Source organism: Oreochromis niloticus, linkage group LG17 (genome assembly GCF_001858045.2).
Source record: "Oreochromis niloticus isolate F11D_XX linkage group LG17, O_niloticus_UMD_NMBU, whole genome shotgun sequence".
In the NCBI taxonomy this organism is placed as follows: Eukaryota; Metazoa; Chordata; class Actinopteri; order Cichliformes; family Cichlidae; genus Oreochromis; species Oreochromis niloticus.
Genome location: NC_031981.2, coordinates 34,051,203 through 34,069,433, shown reverse-complemented (window position 1 = coordinate 34,069,433; position 18,231 = coordinate 34,051,203). Strand labels below are relative to the sequence as shown.

Below are 18,231 nucleotides of genomic sequence, written 5' to 3'. Positions count from 1 at the left end.
TATCTTTTTCAGACATTTCTACAGAAACTGCTGATGTCGGTTTCTGTAGAAATGTCTGATTTACATGAGATGTGGATTGACTTCCTGAAATATTGCTAATAATAGCAGTATCCTCACTGTGCTTTTATGGCATACTTCAGTAAAGGGACACTCATTTCTTTCCTGACCTATTTAAGCAGAACTAAATAGGGAACGGTTTTAATGTAATCTTTGGTTTTATGTTAAATGAAAATGATTCAGTGAGTTTTAACATGCAGTCAGGTCACGCTGAGGTTTCAGGCATTTAAGCATCCCTCCAAGGAAAACTGACAGCATCAGATGTAAAAGTGTAGCGAGTCAGAGCTGCTGCAGTTTTGTTAGAGTTTTAATTTTTAACGAAACTTCTTTTGATTGCTGTTTCTTTTTCCCTGACAGGTGTATGAGCTGATGCGAAGATGCTGGGAGCAGTCACCCGAGAGGAGGATCACCTTCAAGCGCCTGATCGAGGAGCTCACCACCGCTCAACAGCTCGCCCAACAGCAGCAGCAGCAACAAAACAGCCAACCAACTTTCTGAGGCGCTCGCAGTGAAGCGGACTTTGCTTGCCAGTCTGGATGCAAATGGAGATCCTGACCCCTGCCCCTCCTTCAGATCAGCATCTGCTTGCGCAGCTTTATTGTAAAGTCACGCTCCTTCATACTCACGTTTAAACTTTTAACTACCATGGCATAGTCGGCTATATTTTTTAACGTTTTTATTTCACATTTATTCAGATTTTCTGTTTTCAGTTAAGCGTATTAGAAAAATATTTTAGCCTTATTCTATACTACATGACCTGATCGCTTACTTCCAGCTGTCTTGAATATTATAAACAATTTGCACTGTATTGTGGCCCAAAGACCTTCGAATTATGCAGGACTCTTGATGATGGACAATGGAAAGATAAAAAAAAAAAGCCAAGGAAGGGACTCTTTTTTTTGCCTGCATATAATGGTTACATCACAGCCTTATTTGGGATGGCTAGCTGGCAAAATCACGCTAGAGAAGCTTGCATGGATGGATGGATGGGATAAAGAAGATGGAACATAACCACAGATATCCAAGCTGTGGCTTCAGAGTTTTGTGCCACTGCTGTTTTGTTTCATGGACTCCTCTTTTTGGGAGAAACTTGCCAGATTTGAGCCTAGGAATTATGTGTGATAAACATCTGGATTTGCTGTTCGTGATGTGCACATGCAGTCACAGAGAAGTGGCATGTCATTAGAGCCAGTAGTCATTCAGCATTTTTTCTTCCACCCCACTGTCGTGACTGTTTTACAGATTAAATACTTGCACGGTTAAAAACCATCAGTTCTTACTTGTAATTTCCATGTTTTTTTCCTGATTAACAAGAAAATTAAAATCTTTTGAGCGTTTTGGCAATTTTGTGGACCATTTGAAAAAATGCAAGCACTGCGTTTGCACAGGAACTGAAAATCTGTTATTTTTTGTGTTCTTTCGATGTAATGGATGGATCTGTTATAGCTTAACAGTCGAATGTTATTTGTGAGTACAATACTTGCGAGAGGCACTTGAGGGCAGTACAGTTTTACTTTTACTTTTCTCTGCTGTTATGGGGCTTTTAGTCAGAACCACAAATACTATATATCAAATATATAGATTCATTTTTTGAAGTAGAGCCAATTCTCACTGCTGCGGATTGTCTGTGAGGGACGTTTAGATGATGTAACAATAGGAAAAGTGGTGATTTTATACATCGTGTGCAAGCCTTTTCTCCCCCCAATTTGCTAAAAAAGTATAATTTCTCCAACAGTCATATCGTCTGTGCATTTTACAGTGTATATGTGCATTTATCCATGTGTATGTTGTAACATTTGAGCAGAGGGCTTTAGATATGCAGCAAGAAACTTTACGCTCAGTCATGTATGTCAACCCCAGAAACAGTAGAGTCTACATAAAGGCGACAACAACAGGAGAGGGATGTGCTTCAGCCCACATTTTATTTAGGAATGTAAAAGACAATTCCTTCTGCTCTAAATAAGACAAAAGAAATATATATTTTTCAAAAAAAAAAGATGTAAGTATGACTTATGGAATTTAAAATTATCCATAAATACACCATGAAAAAATAAATAAAATCAATGTTTGTGTCGTGTTTTGTCTGTCAGTCCAAATTCAGTATCATCACCTTCTGAAAACAGTTGGTTCTGTACATTACAGTTTGCAAGTAGGCATGCTAAGATTGCTCTAGAAAGACCTTATTCACAGTAAAACAATATCAATGTAAGTGTGATATAAAACTTTTGCAAAATCTACTGTATATTTCAGGTCAGAAAAAAAAAAACACAAAATAAACTCCACATACTTAAAAAGCAGAAGCTGTTTACAAAGCAATAAGCAACAGCAAATCCTAGATTCATCTACAGCCATTAAAATGTGTTAGAAAAAAACCCTCAGAAATACTTGAGTATTGCAAAGCTTTGTGATCAACACACGCACGCAGTCATTCACTATTGCAAAGTCCAGCATCAACGCTGGTCTTGTGTAATACGCAGGATACATATTGAGTACAGTGGCATCGCACTGATGCTGAGAGGGAGCTCAGTTTACACAAGAACAGAAAGAAGAAAGAAAATTGTGGATTTGGCTGTGTTTGTGCAAATTCTACAAACAAATAAATCACAATTCAACTAAACTGCACAAGACACAACATTTTCTCTTCTAATGGAAACGGAGCTCTCAGACAATCAGCCCGACTGTTTTTTCATGTCATTTATATAGCTCCAGTCTATTAACAACTCATTTGTTTTTTCTGTTAAAGTTGTATTTGCACATAGTTTATCCAGAGCTCTAAAGTCTAAAAATCAACCACGCAACACAAGACTGGAGAGCATCCTTCAGTTCGTGTGTACAATCGTCAGGAGGCCGTCACATGTAGCTGGTGGTACAGAGAGGCACAGAAAATAAAGAAACTGCCCTTTATCTTACCAATCTAACCCATATAACAATACCCGATAACAAAAACAAAGGAACTGGAACTCAACATTAGTGAAAGCCATAAAAATTGGTATTTGTACTGTGAATATTGGGAGGAAGATTATAATATTGCAACACAGGTTCTTTTTTTTTTTTTAACAACATAGAGAAAAGAGAAGTGACACCAGTGAATCTTGACCTGTAGCTTGTGATGGGAGGCAAATGACAAAGTCAAAAATGTTGAGTTATTACACTGCACCAAGCGTTTAAATGCACAAATTAAAAACTCTCCAGAATGCAAAGGTTTGGTTTAGGCACAGTGAAACCAAAAACCTGTAATTCTCTCCCAAAATCCTACTGGACAGCACAAATGATTAACTATCAGCAATGTGCCTTTTGTCCTGTTTTCCTCATAGTCTTCCTGTTAAAGGGGAGTTTTTCCTTCCCACTCTTGCTCATATGGGGTCATGTGATTGTTGTAGGGTCTTTACCTTAATATAAAGCACTATTTATATGAATAAAAGTGAATTGAACTGAGCCAGCACCACAGCACCCCCTGGTGTATGTGTTTACAGACGCTATGCATTAACTGCAGTGTATCATTTTCAGCTGTGTTAAACTGCCAGTCAGACATGTCACAGTTTCTACTTTCTGTTTGAAGGCTGAAGGCTGGTGGCCCGTTCCCCCCGCCCTCTCACGAACTAAAGGTGCGTTCAGGTGCCTCTTGTCAATGTAGAAATCATTTTAAAACTTATAAGGGCCAACCAACCAATCTCCGTGTAAAACCCAGATGGGATAAACATACTTCCCAGCTACTGTAAGCCCTCGTTTTTATCCGACAGCACATTCAGTTCTGCTTTCTTTGCGTGATAATATAGGCCAAACAGTCCCAACACATGCCTTCTCAAATAAAACCGTCACTACAACCAGGTCCAGGATTGCAAGGATCTTTTAAAATCATTCTTTGAAGCTAATGGGATTGCAATGGAATGGATGACAATAATAGAAACACACAGTCTTATCCTTTAAAATGTACCTGGTACTAATTTAGTTGGATTGTCCTGCATAAAGCTGCATTTGAAAATGTTCTGAGTAATCAGTCATGTCCAAGCCACGTCTCTGGGTCCACAGTTAAAGCTGCTGTAGAACCTTTCTCAGAGCACATGAATGTTTTTCTGAGTTTGTTGAGGAGGCTGGATGATTCACTCTAACACGCCTAATTATATGAATGTCTTATTATGTCTTCATTGAGATTCTGCTCTAAACAGAAGAACTGCGCCAGAGCGAAGTGGGAAAATGGTGTTTCAGAGTCCATCTAATACTCATATTCTACCAAATGAGAGGAGACATTTTCCAGTGTGCTGGAGTATGAGTATGTGTGTGTGTGTGACAGCTCTACAGGTACATGCAACATGCAGGAGTCTGGCAGACAGAAACACTTCACTGAGCAAGCAGACAGAATTTTAAAAAAAGAAAAAGATATTCCTGCAGGCTGAGTAGCTGAAGGCAGCTGGAGTTGTTTATCCATCGCTCTCTTTCTTTCAGCCCGTCTCTCCTTACTCCCATTAGCTGTCAGAAGCCCATTTTCAGAGAGCTTCAGTCCCATAAGCGCGTACACAGCACCAGCTAAAGTCACCCCCCTGGCTCAACTCATAATGTGCAAATTCAGTAACGTTAAGAGAGCTTCGAAACAAAGGAGGTATTTACTGAAGGGGTGACAAATGGAAGTTTGGAAGCTGTGGCAAACACAGTTTAACGATGCATATTTGCTATTGGTAGACGCGCAATGTTCATGATCAAAGCAGAAGTGAAGGAAGAGCTTAAAAAATAACACTGGGCTTGAAGTTAGGATGGTGTAGCTGTTTCTCTAGCAGCCCCAAAGGACAAAACAGACAGAGAGGAAAAAGAGAAAAAGCCTAAATCTAGACATCCCAAAACAAACAGGTGAAGCGCTACAAAAACAGACACCAGCACACAGGATGGACTCTTTGACCTGCGCAGACAAGTGAAGACAGGGAAGAGGAACAACTGTACACTGTATATTAAGCAAACAAAAATGGATGCTGTTTTGTGGGATAGTTTTCACAGTTTAGTGAAGCCACAATGGTTTGAAACGTGAGTGCACTGCATGACCACACGGCAGCAAGTCAGTTACAAAGTCAGTACTGAAATCATATCCTGCTTTTTCATTTCACTACAAGAGAATCACATTTTACTAAAATACACACGTTGAAGACGACCTGAAACAAGACAGTGAGACCTCGAGAGCAAAAAGTAGGATCGTTTTCTTAGACCAGACGAGTCGCCCCCTACTGGCCATGAAGATTTTAAAAAATGCAGGTTGACTTTTCACAGGTCCATCTTTTATTTACAGTTTATGAGCCTGATGGGCCTTGTAGCACTGCTGCTTATTAGTGCCCTTAAAAGATCCTGGGACTGTAACAATTTCTCTTTTAACCTTTGGGTTTTTGCATGTTTAATTTCATTGTTGTGCTTTCCCTCTCTTATGTGCTTAGTCTATAGGGGCCTCTGCACACTTCTCTTAGATGCAAATGTAATCAATAACTGAAAAAAACTTCTTGCAGAACACGTTTGCTCTGTTTATCCCAAGTGGCTGACGAATAACAGCTTGAATAGTGGAAGGACAAGGTCTGTGTGAACTGGGCAGAGAAGGACAGCGGGGCGCGTTAGCTCAACAATGCCACCTGTTTAATGTTACACCAGCTAACATCGCTAACGCTGAAATATGAGAAGAAGAATAGAATTACTGCCAAGTCTTAATAAACCAGTACATTCAAACAATGGCACTACACTGAATCTCATTTCTTTACTTAGCTCACTGGGGGCTGAGTTCCAAACTATTCAGACAATTCTTTCCTGACTTTGAATACATTTTCTGGGAAGTTTTATAAATGAATAAAAATGTTTTAAAAAGAGCAAAGGTACTTCTGTGATAGAAAACAAGGTCTAAAAGATCCAAGCTTGATGAAATCGAAAGGATTTAGTCCACAGTTTTCAAACGTTCTGCAATATTGTACATAGTAACAACACTACGCAGACAAAAAACAACTGATGAAAAACCACTAAAATAATTCAGGCGTCACTGACTTTAGTAAGAGGATCCAGACTGGACAGTTAGGAAGACACAGACAGATAGGCAGGCAGGCAGGCAGGAAAGCAGAAAAGCAAACAGTGCATTTTAAAGTCTGCTGCCTCAGCTGTTCATCTACACAAACAGAGGCCCTGCTCATAACACACACACAGAGGCTGACACAGACGGGCGCTTCTAACTTAAAAGAGGTGGAGGTGAGAGCTGTCACCTGACAGAAAAAGAAGAAGAGCAGAGCTGGAGTCCAGCTTTTATTTTTATTTTAAAGCACTCGGTGCAAATCAAACTGTGGCCCCGAGACAGGCCGCACAGCCAACTAGTCCAGACGACCACGTCGCCATAAAATCTACTGAAGCAGTTTGAGCTGATTCACAGGAGACCCGAGCAAAGCACAGTACAGCAGGGGGGAAAGTAATCTATTAAAAGAAGTGCTTGAGAGGGTCACGTGGAAGTTGATTGACTGTTGACACAGACTTCATGGGCCAAACGAGGTTCACTCTCCTTAATTTCTAACAAAGGAGCCATCTAAGAGAACAGCTCAGCAGATATTGAACTTATCTAATGTGCAAATTCATATTGCTGCTGTGCTTTTAAATTTACAGGTATGTAACGGGAAGGTACTGGGACAGACATATGCTGTGACAATGCTCACATGATTTTAATTACTATACTCCTCCACCCCTGTGCCACGCAGCTCTCCAGGTATGCACCTTTTGTTTCCCAGAACCGGCCAATCAGGGTGGTGTTTTTAAGTCTGTGGCTGAAGCCCAGTGTAAGCTGTGAATCATGCAAAGCTACTCTAGAGTCCAACAAGATCAACAATGTGGAGGTATGAGCAGAATAAGTGCACTTTAATCATTTGGATGTGCATGTGTTTTGAGTCTCAGCTTTAGTTACAAGATTTCTGCCTGGTGACTTTTCGGTTTGTGCAGGCATATAAAGCTGCTGCTGTATTCAGGGTTGTACCCATGTTCTCAAAATGAACTTCAAAGAGAGATTTAGGGGAATGTTTCAGCCCATCTTAAAGTTTCATAGCCTTTAAATGGCTAATAAAATAATAAAGATAAGATAAGAGGCGTTCCGATAAAATGGGGTGGAGCTGTGAGATGGGGAAGTTGTGCGACAGTTTTCACTGGCTTCACTGTAATCTGAAGACCTGCGACATCACGGAGCATGTGAGAGTCCAATTTATTGCAAACCAGCAGAAAAAGACGGAACGGAAAACAGGAAGGTGAGCGTGTCTGTTTATTGCCCATAATTTACTGTTTTTTTTTCCATTTTAAGAACAATCTTGACATTCAGCACACCCGTCACACCGGCGGCAGCAAACTCGCACCAGATTATCTGGACTAAACGAGCGTGTGAACATTATCTGATATCACCAGTCACTGGTGTTCACACCAGTTGGGAGCATGTGTTTTTCAGTGTGGTTGCCATAACAACATGTGTATTTTTCTGCACGGGATATTAAAAAAAATTGATTTTGAGCAGAACGTGAAGACAGACAGGAAGGAGGAGGAAAGTTTCACTTGGCGCTGCGTGAACGGCAAAATTGTTGACACTGCAAACTTCTGCACAAGTTCTACATTCAACCTTCCAGCAGGAGAAGCAGGAACCTTAGTTATTGCCAGTTTGTTAGACACAGACACAGCATGCACAAACCTAATATCCAAACCATTATGAAGAAAAAAAGTAAGCCCTCTCCTCTGTAATGAACATTGCACACATTGCCTGGATACTGTCTGTGCCACAAATATCTCACCGGCAGAAAAATGCACATAAAAGTGGACCTATTATGGTTTTCTTCATAAGAACACATTTTCAAATAATGAGGTATTTTGTTTTTGAGGACCAATCAGAATAAAGTCGACCTAAAGAGGGGGCGTGGTCTTTTTCAGTAAGGGGATGAAGCCCAATGTAAGCCTGTAAATCATGCAAAGCTACTCTAGCAGAGTCCAAGATTGTCAATGGTGGTAATGAGCAGAATAGGTCCACTTTGATAATTTACCCCCAAACACACACATAAAAAAGACCCTCCCTACAAGCATGAAATTAAAGTGCAGAAACTCACATGCAAAGCAGCATGTTAGTAGCATCTTGTGTGCAAAAAAAGAAAAAGAAAAAAGCGCTGAAAATTGTACAGACCATCTTATACAGCATACTATCTTACTGTTTTATTATAACAGCGACTTATGCAATATGCACACCATGCAAATGTATCCAAAATGACTTTCAAATGTCACTGCCAGTTAAATCTCTCAGTAATGACTAAATGCTTTTGTTTTTGGCTAAAAACAAACCGCTTATATTGTTTTTTTAAGGTGGCCCTGAAGCTGTTTCACCACCGCCAGCCATCAGTTGATCATTTCATCCAGCTAAGTTTTGCTCCTCACGAGAGAAGCAACAGCACGTTTTTTATAGCGATTTGAGTAAAACTTTATTCGCAAAAGCAAACACACTCGAAACCTGCTTTGATTACTAAATTATTTGAATTGCCTCGGAATATTATTATATTACAAATATATAACAGTATAGGTATAAACAAAACAAATCAGACACTAAAGGTTTTACCTTCATTCATGTTGTACAACAGGCTCGCAGAGGAGCTCAGAAACATCCATTGTATGTGATATTGTCTGTTACACATGGCTTTATATATTCTGTATTACACTGCAGTATTTACACCAGCCTTTTATTATCCATCCAGTCATTGTAAGAAAAGTCCATTCATTGAGGGAAGCTTTAGTAATTAAATTAAGGGCTTTGATTGGTTTAGGCCCTTTTTTTCCTGATGTGCTCCCAAACCTTGGGATTGAAATGGCTGACATTTCCTACAGATACAGCAAAGCGGCACACACACACGTGCATAAATACGCACACACACGTACTCTAATTCTCAGCGGGGGAGGGGGGTTTAAAGAGAAACCTGGTCTAATAAAAAGAAAAGAGAAAAAAAGAGGGAAGCGAGAACAAACAGATGTCAGACTGGCTGACAAATCAAAGGGCGAGTGTGCGACATCAGACACGTTCAGTCTTTTGAAAAAAAAGGGAGACTGGGATGGGGGGGGGAGAGAGATAGCTGGCTGCATGGCCAGTCCTAAGACAGTTTCAGAGGCAGACGGCGGGCCGCCCTGCTTGCAAATACAAAAGCAGCTTGTACGTACAGATGCAATATACTTCAATTTACATGATATATTAGAAAAATTGTACAAGATAATAGTAGTTAAGTACAGTTAACACACTGACTGTGAAACAACAGCTTAAGTTAAAGAGTTAAGGCTTGAACAGGACAAAAATAACACTGTGTGTATATATATGTGTGTGTGTGTGCGTGCGTGCGTGTGTGTGTACATACGTGCCAAGATCAAAGAGCACTATGGCTTCATTTCACTCGAGCCATCTGCAAACCTAAATCTTCCAAACTCAACACTGACTTTTGTAGGATTGCAAAATGGCAGCCACAGAAAGGCCACTAGAGGGAGCTGTGACATCCAGCTGTTTGCGCCTCCCTCCCCTAAGCTTTTAGGCTTCAAGGTGGTTCGGTTCAAACTAGAGCCTCTTCCTCTTAAAGTAGTCAGCGTACTGCCCTCCCAGGCCTTGCGAGTGCTGCCCGATGTAGGCCCCATCTGATGCCGTCACTTCCTGGACTGCCAGCTGAGGATACTCCCTCTTATGGCCCCTCGTCTGGTTCTGATGGGTTAGAAACAAGAAGAGAAGGGGAGGCAGAGGTGAGGAGGGATTATGGACGTTTGACCTGGACGTGTATGAAAAAGTTGGAAAGTCACCGATAAAAACCTTATATTTCATTTTCAAATACAAAGGAAATCTTTTTATTGTTTATCCCAGGAATATTACTCTTGGTTTCAGACCATTTTACCAAAATAATATTGTCACAACTGCCACTTCAAAGAGACACGCTGAAAATTTTGTTTTTATTCATTTCATTCATCTCGGGACTTCTTGGGTTGTCCGCTACTATATGTTTCTGCAGTCAGTGCATTACTTGACATAAAAAAAACAAGTCACTAAACATTTTGTTTTCTGCATCTTACTGAAACAAGTGCAGCCATGCTAATGATCTGCAGGAGATTAACCCTAAATTACTGAAATGATCAACTAACATAGGTCGGTGACAAAGAAGCGTACAGGTTTGTGCAATTTTGACAAATAAGCAAAAATCCTGAGTTTGCATGCATTCATGTGTAGTAGCGTAGAGGTCTTTGCCTCTGTGAGACAGGGCTGGAGGCTGGCTGCACAAACAAATGTAAATCTTTGTGGAGATGAGGCTTAGCTCAGACGTCTGGCCCCGGTCTGTTTACGTCACTGTGCACTCTCTCTCGCTCTGTGAATCTCTTCCACCTCCTTGTCTCCTTGAGTGGCTTTAACGGCCTTCAACTATGCGGGGAAAAACATAAATAAAAGCTGCACTGAATGGTAGTCTACTGGTTAGACTTAAGAGAGAAAAAGGAGGAAACAAATTCTAAGCAAGCAGGCTTTATAACACTGCACTGTTAGGTTTGAAAGCAGAAACGTGTGGAGCTACTGCAGCTAATACAGACCAGCATAGACCTTCAAATGGGAACTGGTATTTAAATCAGTGGCAGCACTGACATCAATCTGTACACATCACACTGCTGCCTGGAGCTCAGCTTTATTGTTTTTAGCAACTGTTTTTGTGTTTGTTTCAGTCTAAAGTGCCTATTTCCTGTTCTTCTTTCATATTAAAAGGCCTATAAGGAAAGGAACGGATCCTAATGTTTGACCCAGTATAGCAGCTTTTAATTTGAAACATCTATGCAGGGAGCATCCCAGCAATTTCTCTGCTTTTATTGTAAATCAGTCGCACCCTCAGCAACTCTTTTTTTTTAAAGCTAACCACAGACAAATACTCCTGCAGTACAGACAATAATCTCTACACATATTTATTATACTAGCAACAATTGCCCTACTACACATAAAGGCATACAGAAAAGGTTAGCCCAATATATCACTTTTCAATTTAACAGGATGAGCAGCAACCCCCTCCTCCCAGATCCCCACTGTCAACAATGAGTGCAGCGCTCTAATATCAGAAGCTGTGGAGGAAACTGGGAAGCACTTAGCTGCAATATGAAATGTTGAATTGTTGTTATTTGGCCCAAGACGAGTGTGTCATGATTTCAAAAGGAAATGAAAAGGAAGGAGAAAAAAACCTAAAAGAATGGAGACAAAAAAATGTGTTTTGTGTCTCGTACGGGATCATGGATTGTTCTTTACTTACATAGTAATAGGTGCTCCAGTCCGCAGCAGTGGTGTGTGCGTGTGTGACAGGGTTCGGTGCGGCCGCAGATGGGTGCGGCGCCCCGAGGAAGCCGGGCATTAAGGGCAGCGTGCTGTAAGCTGGGAGCACGGCGGCGGCAGGTAGGACGGCCGGGGGAGGAGCCGCGCCATTACTGACCGCGTGCAGGGACACTCCCAGAGGCTTACACACCTCCACCTCCTACAGGAAACACAGAAACAAATGGTAGTAGCTTATTTATTGATACGATTCAAAGGTATACTCAGGACACCAAGGAAAATGGTTTCTGAAGCCGTTTTTTGTTGGCGTGTTAACATTTAGATGCTGACAGAATCTTATAACGTGAGAAAATAACTGACAAAAGTGTTAAGTGTTTTCATTCATGTTAGCTTTTCTGCCCTCTAGTGTCTGTTATGAGGCATATCAGTGTTTACTACAGGCAGGCTCATTCATACCGGCTTCCTGTCGCAGGGGCTTACTCCCCGGGGCAACCAGGCCAAATCAAAATACTCATGCCGACATGTACACAGCTCAATGTAACGCCTTTGTCAAATGATATGAAGGATTTCTCAGGCAGAGTTATCAAAATTTCCACCCAGAGCGAGCTCAGGAGGCCAGGGTGCAAAGCCAGCTGTGCAATAAGATCTATGACATCATCTTCTAAGAAAACATCTTACATGCAGTCGTGTTTCCATTACGTCAGAGGACATTACTTTTGCCTTACACTTATTCATCCTGGAGCCTTACTCTAACTAATTATTCCTCCAAAAAGCATTTATGATTTACCTCAAAGGGACTTTTAGTCCCCAAAAGGGAGGCGAGACCCGATTCATCACAACGTGAAACTGATCTATGTCCCCCCACGAGTAACGCACATATGCTCACATCCTCCAGCAGCAGCAGCAGCAGATAAGCCTGGATTTGGCTGCTCATTGTGTGTGGAGATGGCTGGCATCAGCTGCTGGGTGCAGAGTGATGCGTTCCCTCTAACAGGGTATCGGTGTCGCCGAGAGGTCAACCTCTCCAAATAAACATGCGGACGAACTTCATGTTAGTGCCAGCACGCGTAGATAGCTTACCCTCTGTCTGCAGGATAGGAAGCTGTTTGGATTTTTCAAGAGCTTCACTTTGTGTGTGTGTGTGTGTGTGTGTGTGTGTCCGTATGGTCCCGGACAATCTAAATGAGCTTATCTTACGCTAATATGAATTATTTGTATGTTCTAACTAATTTAAGAAGACAAATGACTAACTTGTGTAAAAATGCTTATCCCTGGGACACGCTGGGTTCTTCGGCTTCGCTGATACATGCATGATAACTGAAGTGAACGGATACGGAGGCTGTGTGTGTGTGTGTGTGTGTGTGTGTGTGTGCTTGTTCATGCGTACACTTGTGCACAGGATTTTGTTTTCACTTCTTCTCCAAGCAGCTAGTTGAGGTATAACACCTGGTCAAGGGAGCAATGTGTGTTTCAAAGAGTTTATATTGTGTGTGTTTACCTTGCTGGCGTAGCCCTGATTGGCTGTTGCAGGCTGGGAGTAGTATTGAGTGACTGCCTGCATGTAGGAACTGTAATCTCCATAGGTGGACACAGTTGGAGTCTAGAAAACAAGATTTCACATCCATTGTAGTTTTGTTGTGTTTTTTTTTTTGCACTGCTCAAAAAATTAAAGGAACACTTTCATTTTTAAAGGAACAAATTAGATCTCATAGGGGAAAAAAATCATGCTGGATATTCATACCGAATTTGGACTGGGTAACATGTTAGGAATAAAAGGATGTTACATTGTTTGATGCAAATGAAAATGTTAAACCTACAGAGGGCTGAATTCAAAACAAACAAAAATTTTTTTTACAAAGTGAAAAATGGTGGCAGCCAGTACTACCCCTCCTACGTCGCCTTGTTCTCAAACTTGACCTCTGACCTTGACGTTGAGGTTGACGTCACTGAGACTGGAATTCATCCAAGATTTTAAGTAGATGCACCTATGGTAGCAAATTGAAACTCCTAAGTCGCCCTGTTCTCGAGTTAACACATTCACAGACTTAGGTTGTCCGTGTTAAGGGCCTTGTATAGCCCCGTCTCTGGAATCTCTTTCATGTTCTTGAGACTGTGCGCTGGGAGACACAGAGAAAACCTTCTGGCCATATACCATCCAGGAGAAGTTGGATTACCTGTGCAACCTCTGCAGGGTCCAGCTATCACCTCACGCTAACAGTAGCGACACTGACTCTAGCCAAATACAAAACTAGTGGCAAAAAGTCAGAAATGATGAGGAGGGAAAGACTGTGAGTGACCTCCAGCTGTAAAACCATTCCTGTTTTGAGGGTTGTCTCATTGTTGCCCCTCCAGTGGACCTGTTGTTAATTTCATTAACACTAAAGCAGCTGAAACTGATTAACAACCCCCTCTGCTACTTTACTGACCAGATCAATATTCAGAGGTTTAACTGACCTGATGCTACACTCTGATTAAAAAGTGTTCCTTTCATTTTATTTTTTTTTAGCTCTGTAGCTCCTTTGTTAGTTGCACAATATTTTAAGTTGCTTGCACAAAGAGCACATTTACAGCAAACTCAAGTGGACAGGACTCTGACGCGAGGATGGAGAAATGAAGGAAATACATTTACATGGAAATACATGGATCATTTCTGGTGAAACAAAAAACAACACTTGGCACAAATCCCACACGGTCACAAACAGGTGTGTGTTTGCCACCTGAGTGTGCTCCTTGCTGTAGTCTGCGGCCGTGCTGTCCTGTGGCGCGGCAGTGCTGTAGCTGTGGGCTTGTGCCGCCTGATAGTGCTGGTACCACTGCTGCATGGCCTCCTACGACACACACACATTACCAAGCATCAGGTGAACAGTGCTTTCTTGTCTTTGCGTGATTGTTTTTTTTTTTCTTTGCCACCTTTTAATTTTTTTATGCGTCTCCCCCTTTGTCATTCATTAAGTATTGTTCCTGCTCTCCAGCGTTTCGCTCCTCTGTCTTTGTCTTTCCAGACAAATTAAACCGACCGTTTTATTGGTTATCTAATCATGACTCATTTGTTTGGATGAGTAGAGTGTAATTAACATTTCAAATGGGGTTTGGTACTTGCTGCGAGCATCAGATATGTCACCTACTGCTGGAGGAGGAAGAAGCGCAAAAAGAAAGAGAAAGAAAGATGACAAACAAGCAGTAGAAGGGCTTTGGGACTTGTTCTGAGTGGAGTGTTAGGCGTGAGGAGGAGAGCAGGGACAGATGGAGACGCGCAGTGCTCACTGCCAAATCCACTCTCATTCTGTCTGTCCAAATATCCATACCCATTCCCATCTCTTCCACCACCCTGCCTCCCCTAGTTACAGCTCAGCCTGTCGCTGCTGCACCCATCCAACCGCGCTTTGTGTATCCATCCATCTACTCAGCAACACATCCATCAATAGCATATTTGAGGCCCAGTAATGCTTGTTCACACTAACTGAATGTACAGACCCCAAAATTCAGCATTCATATTTGTGTAGTGTGTGTGTGTGTGTGCACGTGTGCATGTGTTGTAGGGCAGCACCTGTGTGTATGCTTGGTTGTACTGGCTGTAGTCAGTGGAGGAATCTGTGCTGTATGGGGCAGCGGTCGTAGCTGCTGCACTGTGGGAGTAGGAGCCGGAGCCCTGGGAGACCACAGGAGCGACTGAGCTGTTGTAAACTGCCGAGCTGGGCTGTCCTCCTTGGGCTTTGCTTCCCACTGAGCCTATGGAAGAGTGGACGACAAATGATGTGTTAATAATTATAATGGTGTGGGTTATCACACAAACTGCCCTTTTTTGTAATTTAGTGTATTTTTATAATATTTCCCCACACCTCTACACAATAAGTTAAATACGGAAGAATTAGAGACAATTCAGTTTATAGAGACAATTATAATCTAGAACCTGTTTCATGTTGTTCATGATTGAGATGCTTTTGGATACGTGTCTGATATGAGGTTTCCAACTGATTTTATTTTATTTTAGTGTTTAAAACTGATCTGATTAACAGAGGTGGTAGAATTGATCACCAGCTGACCTGAATTGCTTTTCTTGTATAAAAAAGCTTGACTAATAAATGAGCACAAAATGCTTTTAAGTGCTGCAAAAGCCAGGACGTGAACTCTGGTGCAAAAGCTTTATGGTTGTTGTGCGATCGTGTGCTCACCTTGCAGAACTACTCCTGGCATTACACTTGCCAGGTTTAGGTAAGGATTAGAAGGCAGCCTGACTTCTTTAGGAGGATCGCCCAACAAAGAACTCTGCCCACTGTTTACCTACAGAGAGACAGGTGAATATAAAATGTATTATTCACACTGCCACCAACAGGAACTGCAAATAAAGATCAAGTTTTAGTTTTTAGAGGTGTTTGAAGGCAAGTACAGCTGCTTTCCTTTGCTTCCCATCTTTATTCCAAATATGTATCACATTGTGGATTTAATGAAAAACACTGCGTTACATAAATTCTAAAAAATACTGATTATACAAACTTTACATGAGGCTCTAAAGCTGACTTTTGTGAGCTACTGAAGAGCTAAAGTGGTGGTGGAAACCTGCGAGGATTGTCCTCTCTAGTAATTACACTTTCTCTCTATTAAAGGGACTTCAGAGAAGACAGTACTGGGACTGGAATCGTGTCCCCTAAGAACCTCAGCACTGTGATTATCTCTGTACACAGACTTATAAGAGATAATGATGTTAGTGTAGCCGTGCTGTATTTAATCCTGGCCCAGTCTAGGAGATTTAGTGAGGTGTTTAAAGAAAACAGACAGGTGGGTACAGGTTGCATTACAGGCATTTTCCAAAGGTAAAGTGCTCAAGGGACTGAGGCTGTTTATTCAAAAAGCTCCCTTGGTATTGTGTGTTTTCAGTGAGGTTAAAAGCAGACAACGCTAATCAGGAATAAATACTCCCTCCCCCCAAGAAACAGAGAGACTGCAGGGTAGAAAGAGTTAGGACCATAACAAGCATTTCTAGAGATAAGTTACAGATCGGTTTCACAGAAAATATCAACAACTTGCGTCACAGTTGGAGTTCAAATATTAATTTGTGCAGCAACGTACACATAAATATATAAATTAAAGAATTACACCAATATCTCTAGAAACTTCCACCAAACTTTTGATCAGTTGACAATTATGTAATACTGACAACGAGGGCCAGGTAATGCTGCCTGGTTTGTCAGTCTGTCAAATTACACATTTTGAAACTTTATGACTGTATATAAATGATGGACGTAGCCACTGGGACATCATCAAATGCTTTGTGAGCATTTTGACTGTCGCCATCTCGTTATTTTTTAAAGCACACTTCCAATTAAGGGGACGATACGGGTAAGCAAGGGCACTGCGAGGTCATAATTTTCAATAGCTCCGCCCTAAAGCATCCCAAAATAAATATCATGTTGTATTAAGTAAGAACTGAAACGGTGTAATGATTAGAACATTTTTTACTTAGATCATACGTCAAATGAGACATACAGGCCCAGTCTAGGTTTACAACTGGACTTCCTTTCAGACTTGGAAGGCCATCTTTTATTTACAGTCTAAGTATTTTGTATTTGCTTCACGCATGCAGTTTTTCGGTCGATGTCCTCACCAGGGGGCAGCCGTCTGAGCCGTTGTGCTGGCCTGTTGTCGTGTAAACTCCTCCAGGGGGTTTAGGCGGAGGCGGGCCAAGGCTTGAGTTACTTATACCCAAGGAATAGCTCTGTCCCTGCTGTTGGGCGCTCACCATCGTCCCTGGAGGAGCTGGCTGCCTGTTGTCACAGGAGGTGGAAGAGGAAGAAGAGGAGGAAGAAGAGGAGGAAGCAGAAGGGGTCGTAGTCACAGAATGGGTGCTGTGGCTAGGTAGGTCTCCTCCTACAGCCCGACCCTGGAGGTACGGCATGACACCTGCTGCTGAAACCACTACTGTGGCATTGTGGGTAGATGCTGGAACTGACTCCTGTCCCAACTCTGTAAGGGGAGATGACAAGAAAGAAAAAAAAAGAAAAAAAAACAGGAGGAAATGAAAGGAGAGGTGAGTGATAACAGAAAGTTGAAATTCAAGAAACAGTAAAGTAAAAACATAGTATACAGAAAAAAAGGAAATAAAGGCACGGTTGGGAAAGATGCCAGATAAACATGCGAAATGGCTTCCACAGATGACCATCAGTGTCTCCTCAGGACACAGACGAATCGCTCAGACGGCTGGAAACTCAGCCTGGCCGTCTTTGCAGAGCCAGCTGTAATATTTGAGAGCAAGTTTCCCGCTCATACATCACTGCTTATCGTGTTTATTTACAGCCTGCCACTTAGCTCTCCACAATCCCAATATTTCACTCACTCCAGGGTTTAATAATACAAATATGTACACATGCAACATAATCCCATACAAATGTACACAGGCCAAAAAAAAAGCACAAACATATAAGTAAAAGATGCACATACACACTAAACGTGAACATACACGCACAGTAGCACTTATTATAAATCCAATATTGCTGTGACAAATGGCCTCCATCGCACAATAAACGAATCCGCTCTAACAAGCCTTGAGCCAACATTCCCCAGCAGACACGCACACCGACAAGAGACACGCACGTTCGTATGCAAAATTGCAAACTCATGCATCCAATCAAAGAGGGACACACTCACAGTGGTGCACATGGGCATCATTGTTTGTTTTTATGCACATAAAAAGTCTACGGTATATCATTTCCATTTAAAACAACACAGCTTTTCTCAGCTGGAAATTTGAATTGTAAATCTGCTGCAGCTTCCTGCGCCGCACTGTAACGTACAGCTGGGCAAAATTCAGCAGTCTTTACAGGGACAAGCCTGACACATGGGTAAGAATTAGGAAAAGGACGGGGGTGAAAACACCCACAAAATTTATGGCTTTC

The 18,231-nt window shown here is 41.7% G+C and overlaps 2 protein-coding genes across 3 annotated transcripts in view; one reads left to right on the top strand and one right to left on the bottom strand.

Annotated features, from left to right (window-relative positions):
• The window catches only part of jak1 (Janus kinase 1), a 30,781-nt gene extending 28,656 nt beyond the window's left edge, over nucleotides 1-2,125 (top strand). Inside the window, exon 25 of the mRNA XM_003452341.5 lies at nucleotides 415-2,125. Within this exon, the coding sequence (XP_003452389.1) occupies nucleotides 415-555 (141 nt within the window). The 3' untranslated portion in view covers nucleotides 556-2,125. The remainder of the gene's footprint in view (nucleotides 1-414) is intronic.
• raver2 (ribonucleoprotein, PTB-binding 2) overlaps nucleotides 901-18,231 on the bottom strand; it is a 97,160-nt gene continuing 79,829 nt past the window's right edge. Inside the window, exons 10-16 of one of the 2 annotated variants that reach the window (XM_013275819.3) lie at nucleotides 16,944-17,302; nucleotides 15,514-15,622; nucleotides 14,889-15,070; nucleotides 14,059-14,169; nucleotides 12,840-12,941; nucleotides 11,325-11,543; nucleotides 901-9,754 (exon numbers count right to left, since the gene is read on the bottom strand). In XM_013275819.3, coding sequence (XP_013131273.1) covers nucleotides 9,614-9,754; nucleotides 11,325-11,543; nucleotides 12,840-12,941; nucleotides 14,059-14,169; nucleotides 14,889-15,070; nucleotides 15,514-15,622; nucleotides 16,944-17,302 — 1,223 coding nt within the window. In that variant the 3' untranslated portion in view covers nucleotides 901-9,613. The remainder of the gene's footprint in view (nucleotides 9,755-11,324; nucleotides 11,544-12,839; nucleotides 12,942-14,058; nucleotides 14,170-14,888; nucleotides 15,071-15,513; nucleotides 15,623-16,943; nucleotides 17,303-18,231) is intronic. The other variant, XM_013275818.3, reaches the window with a different exon arrangement.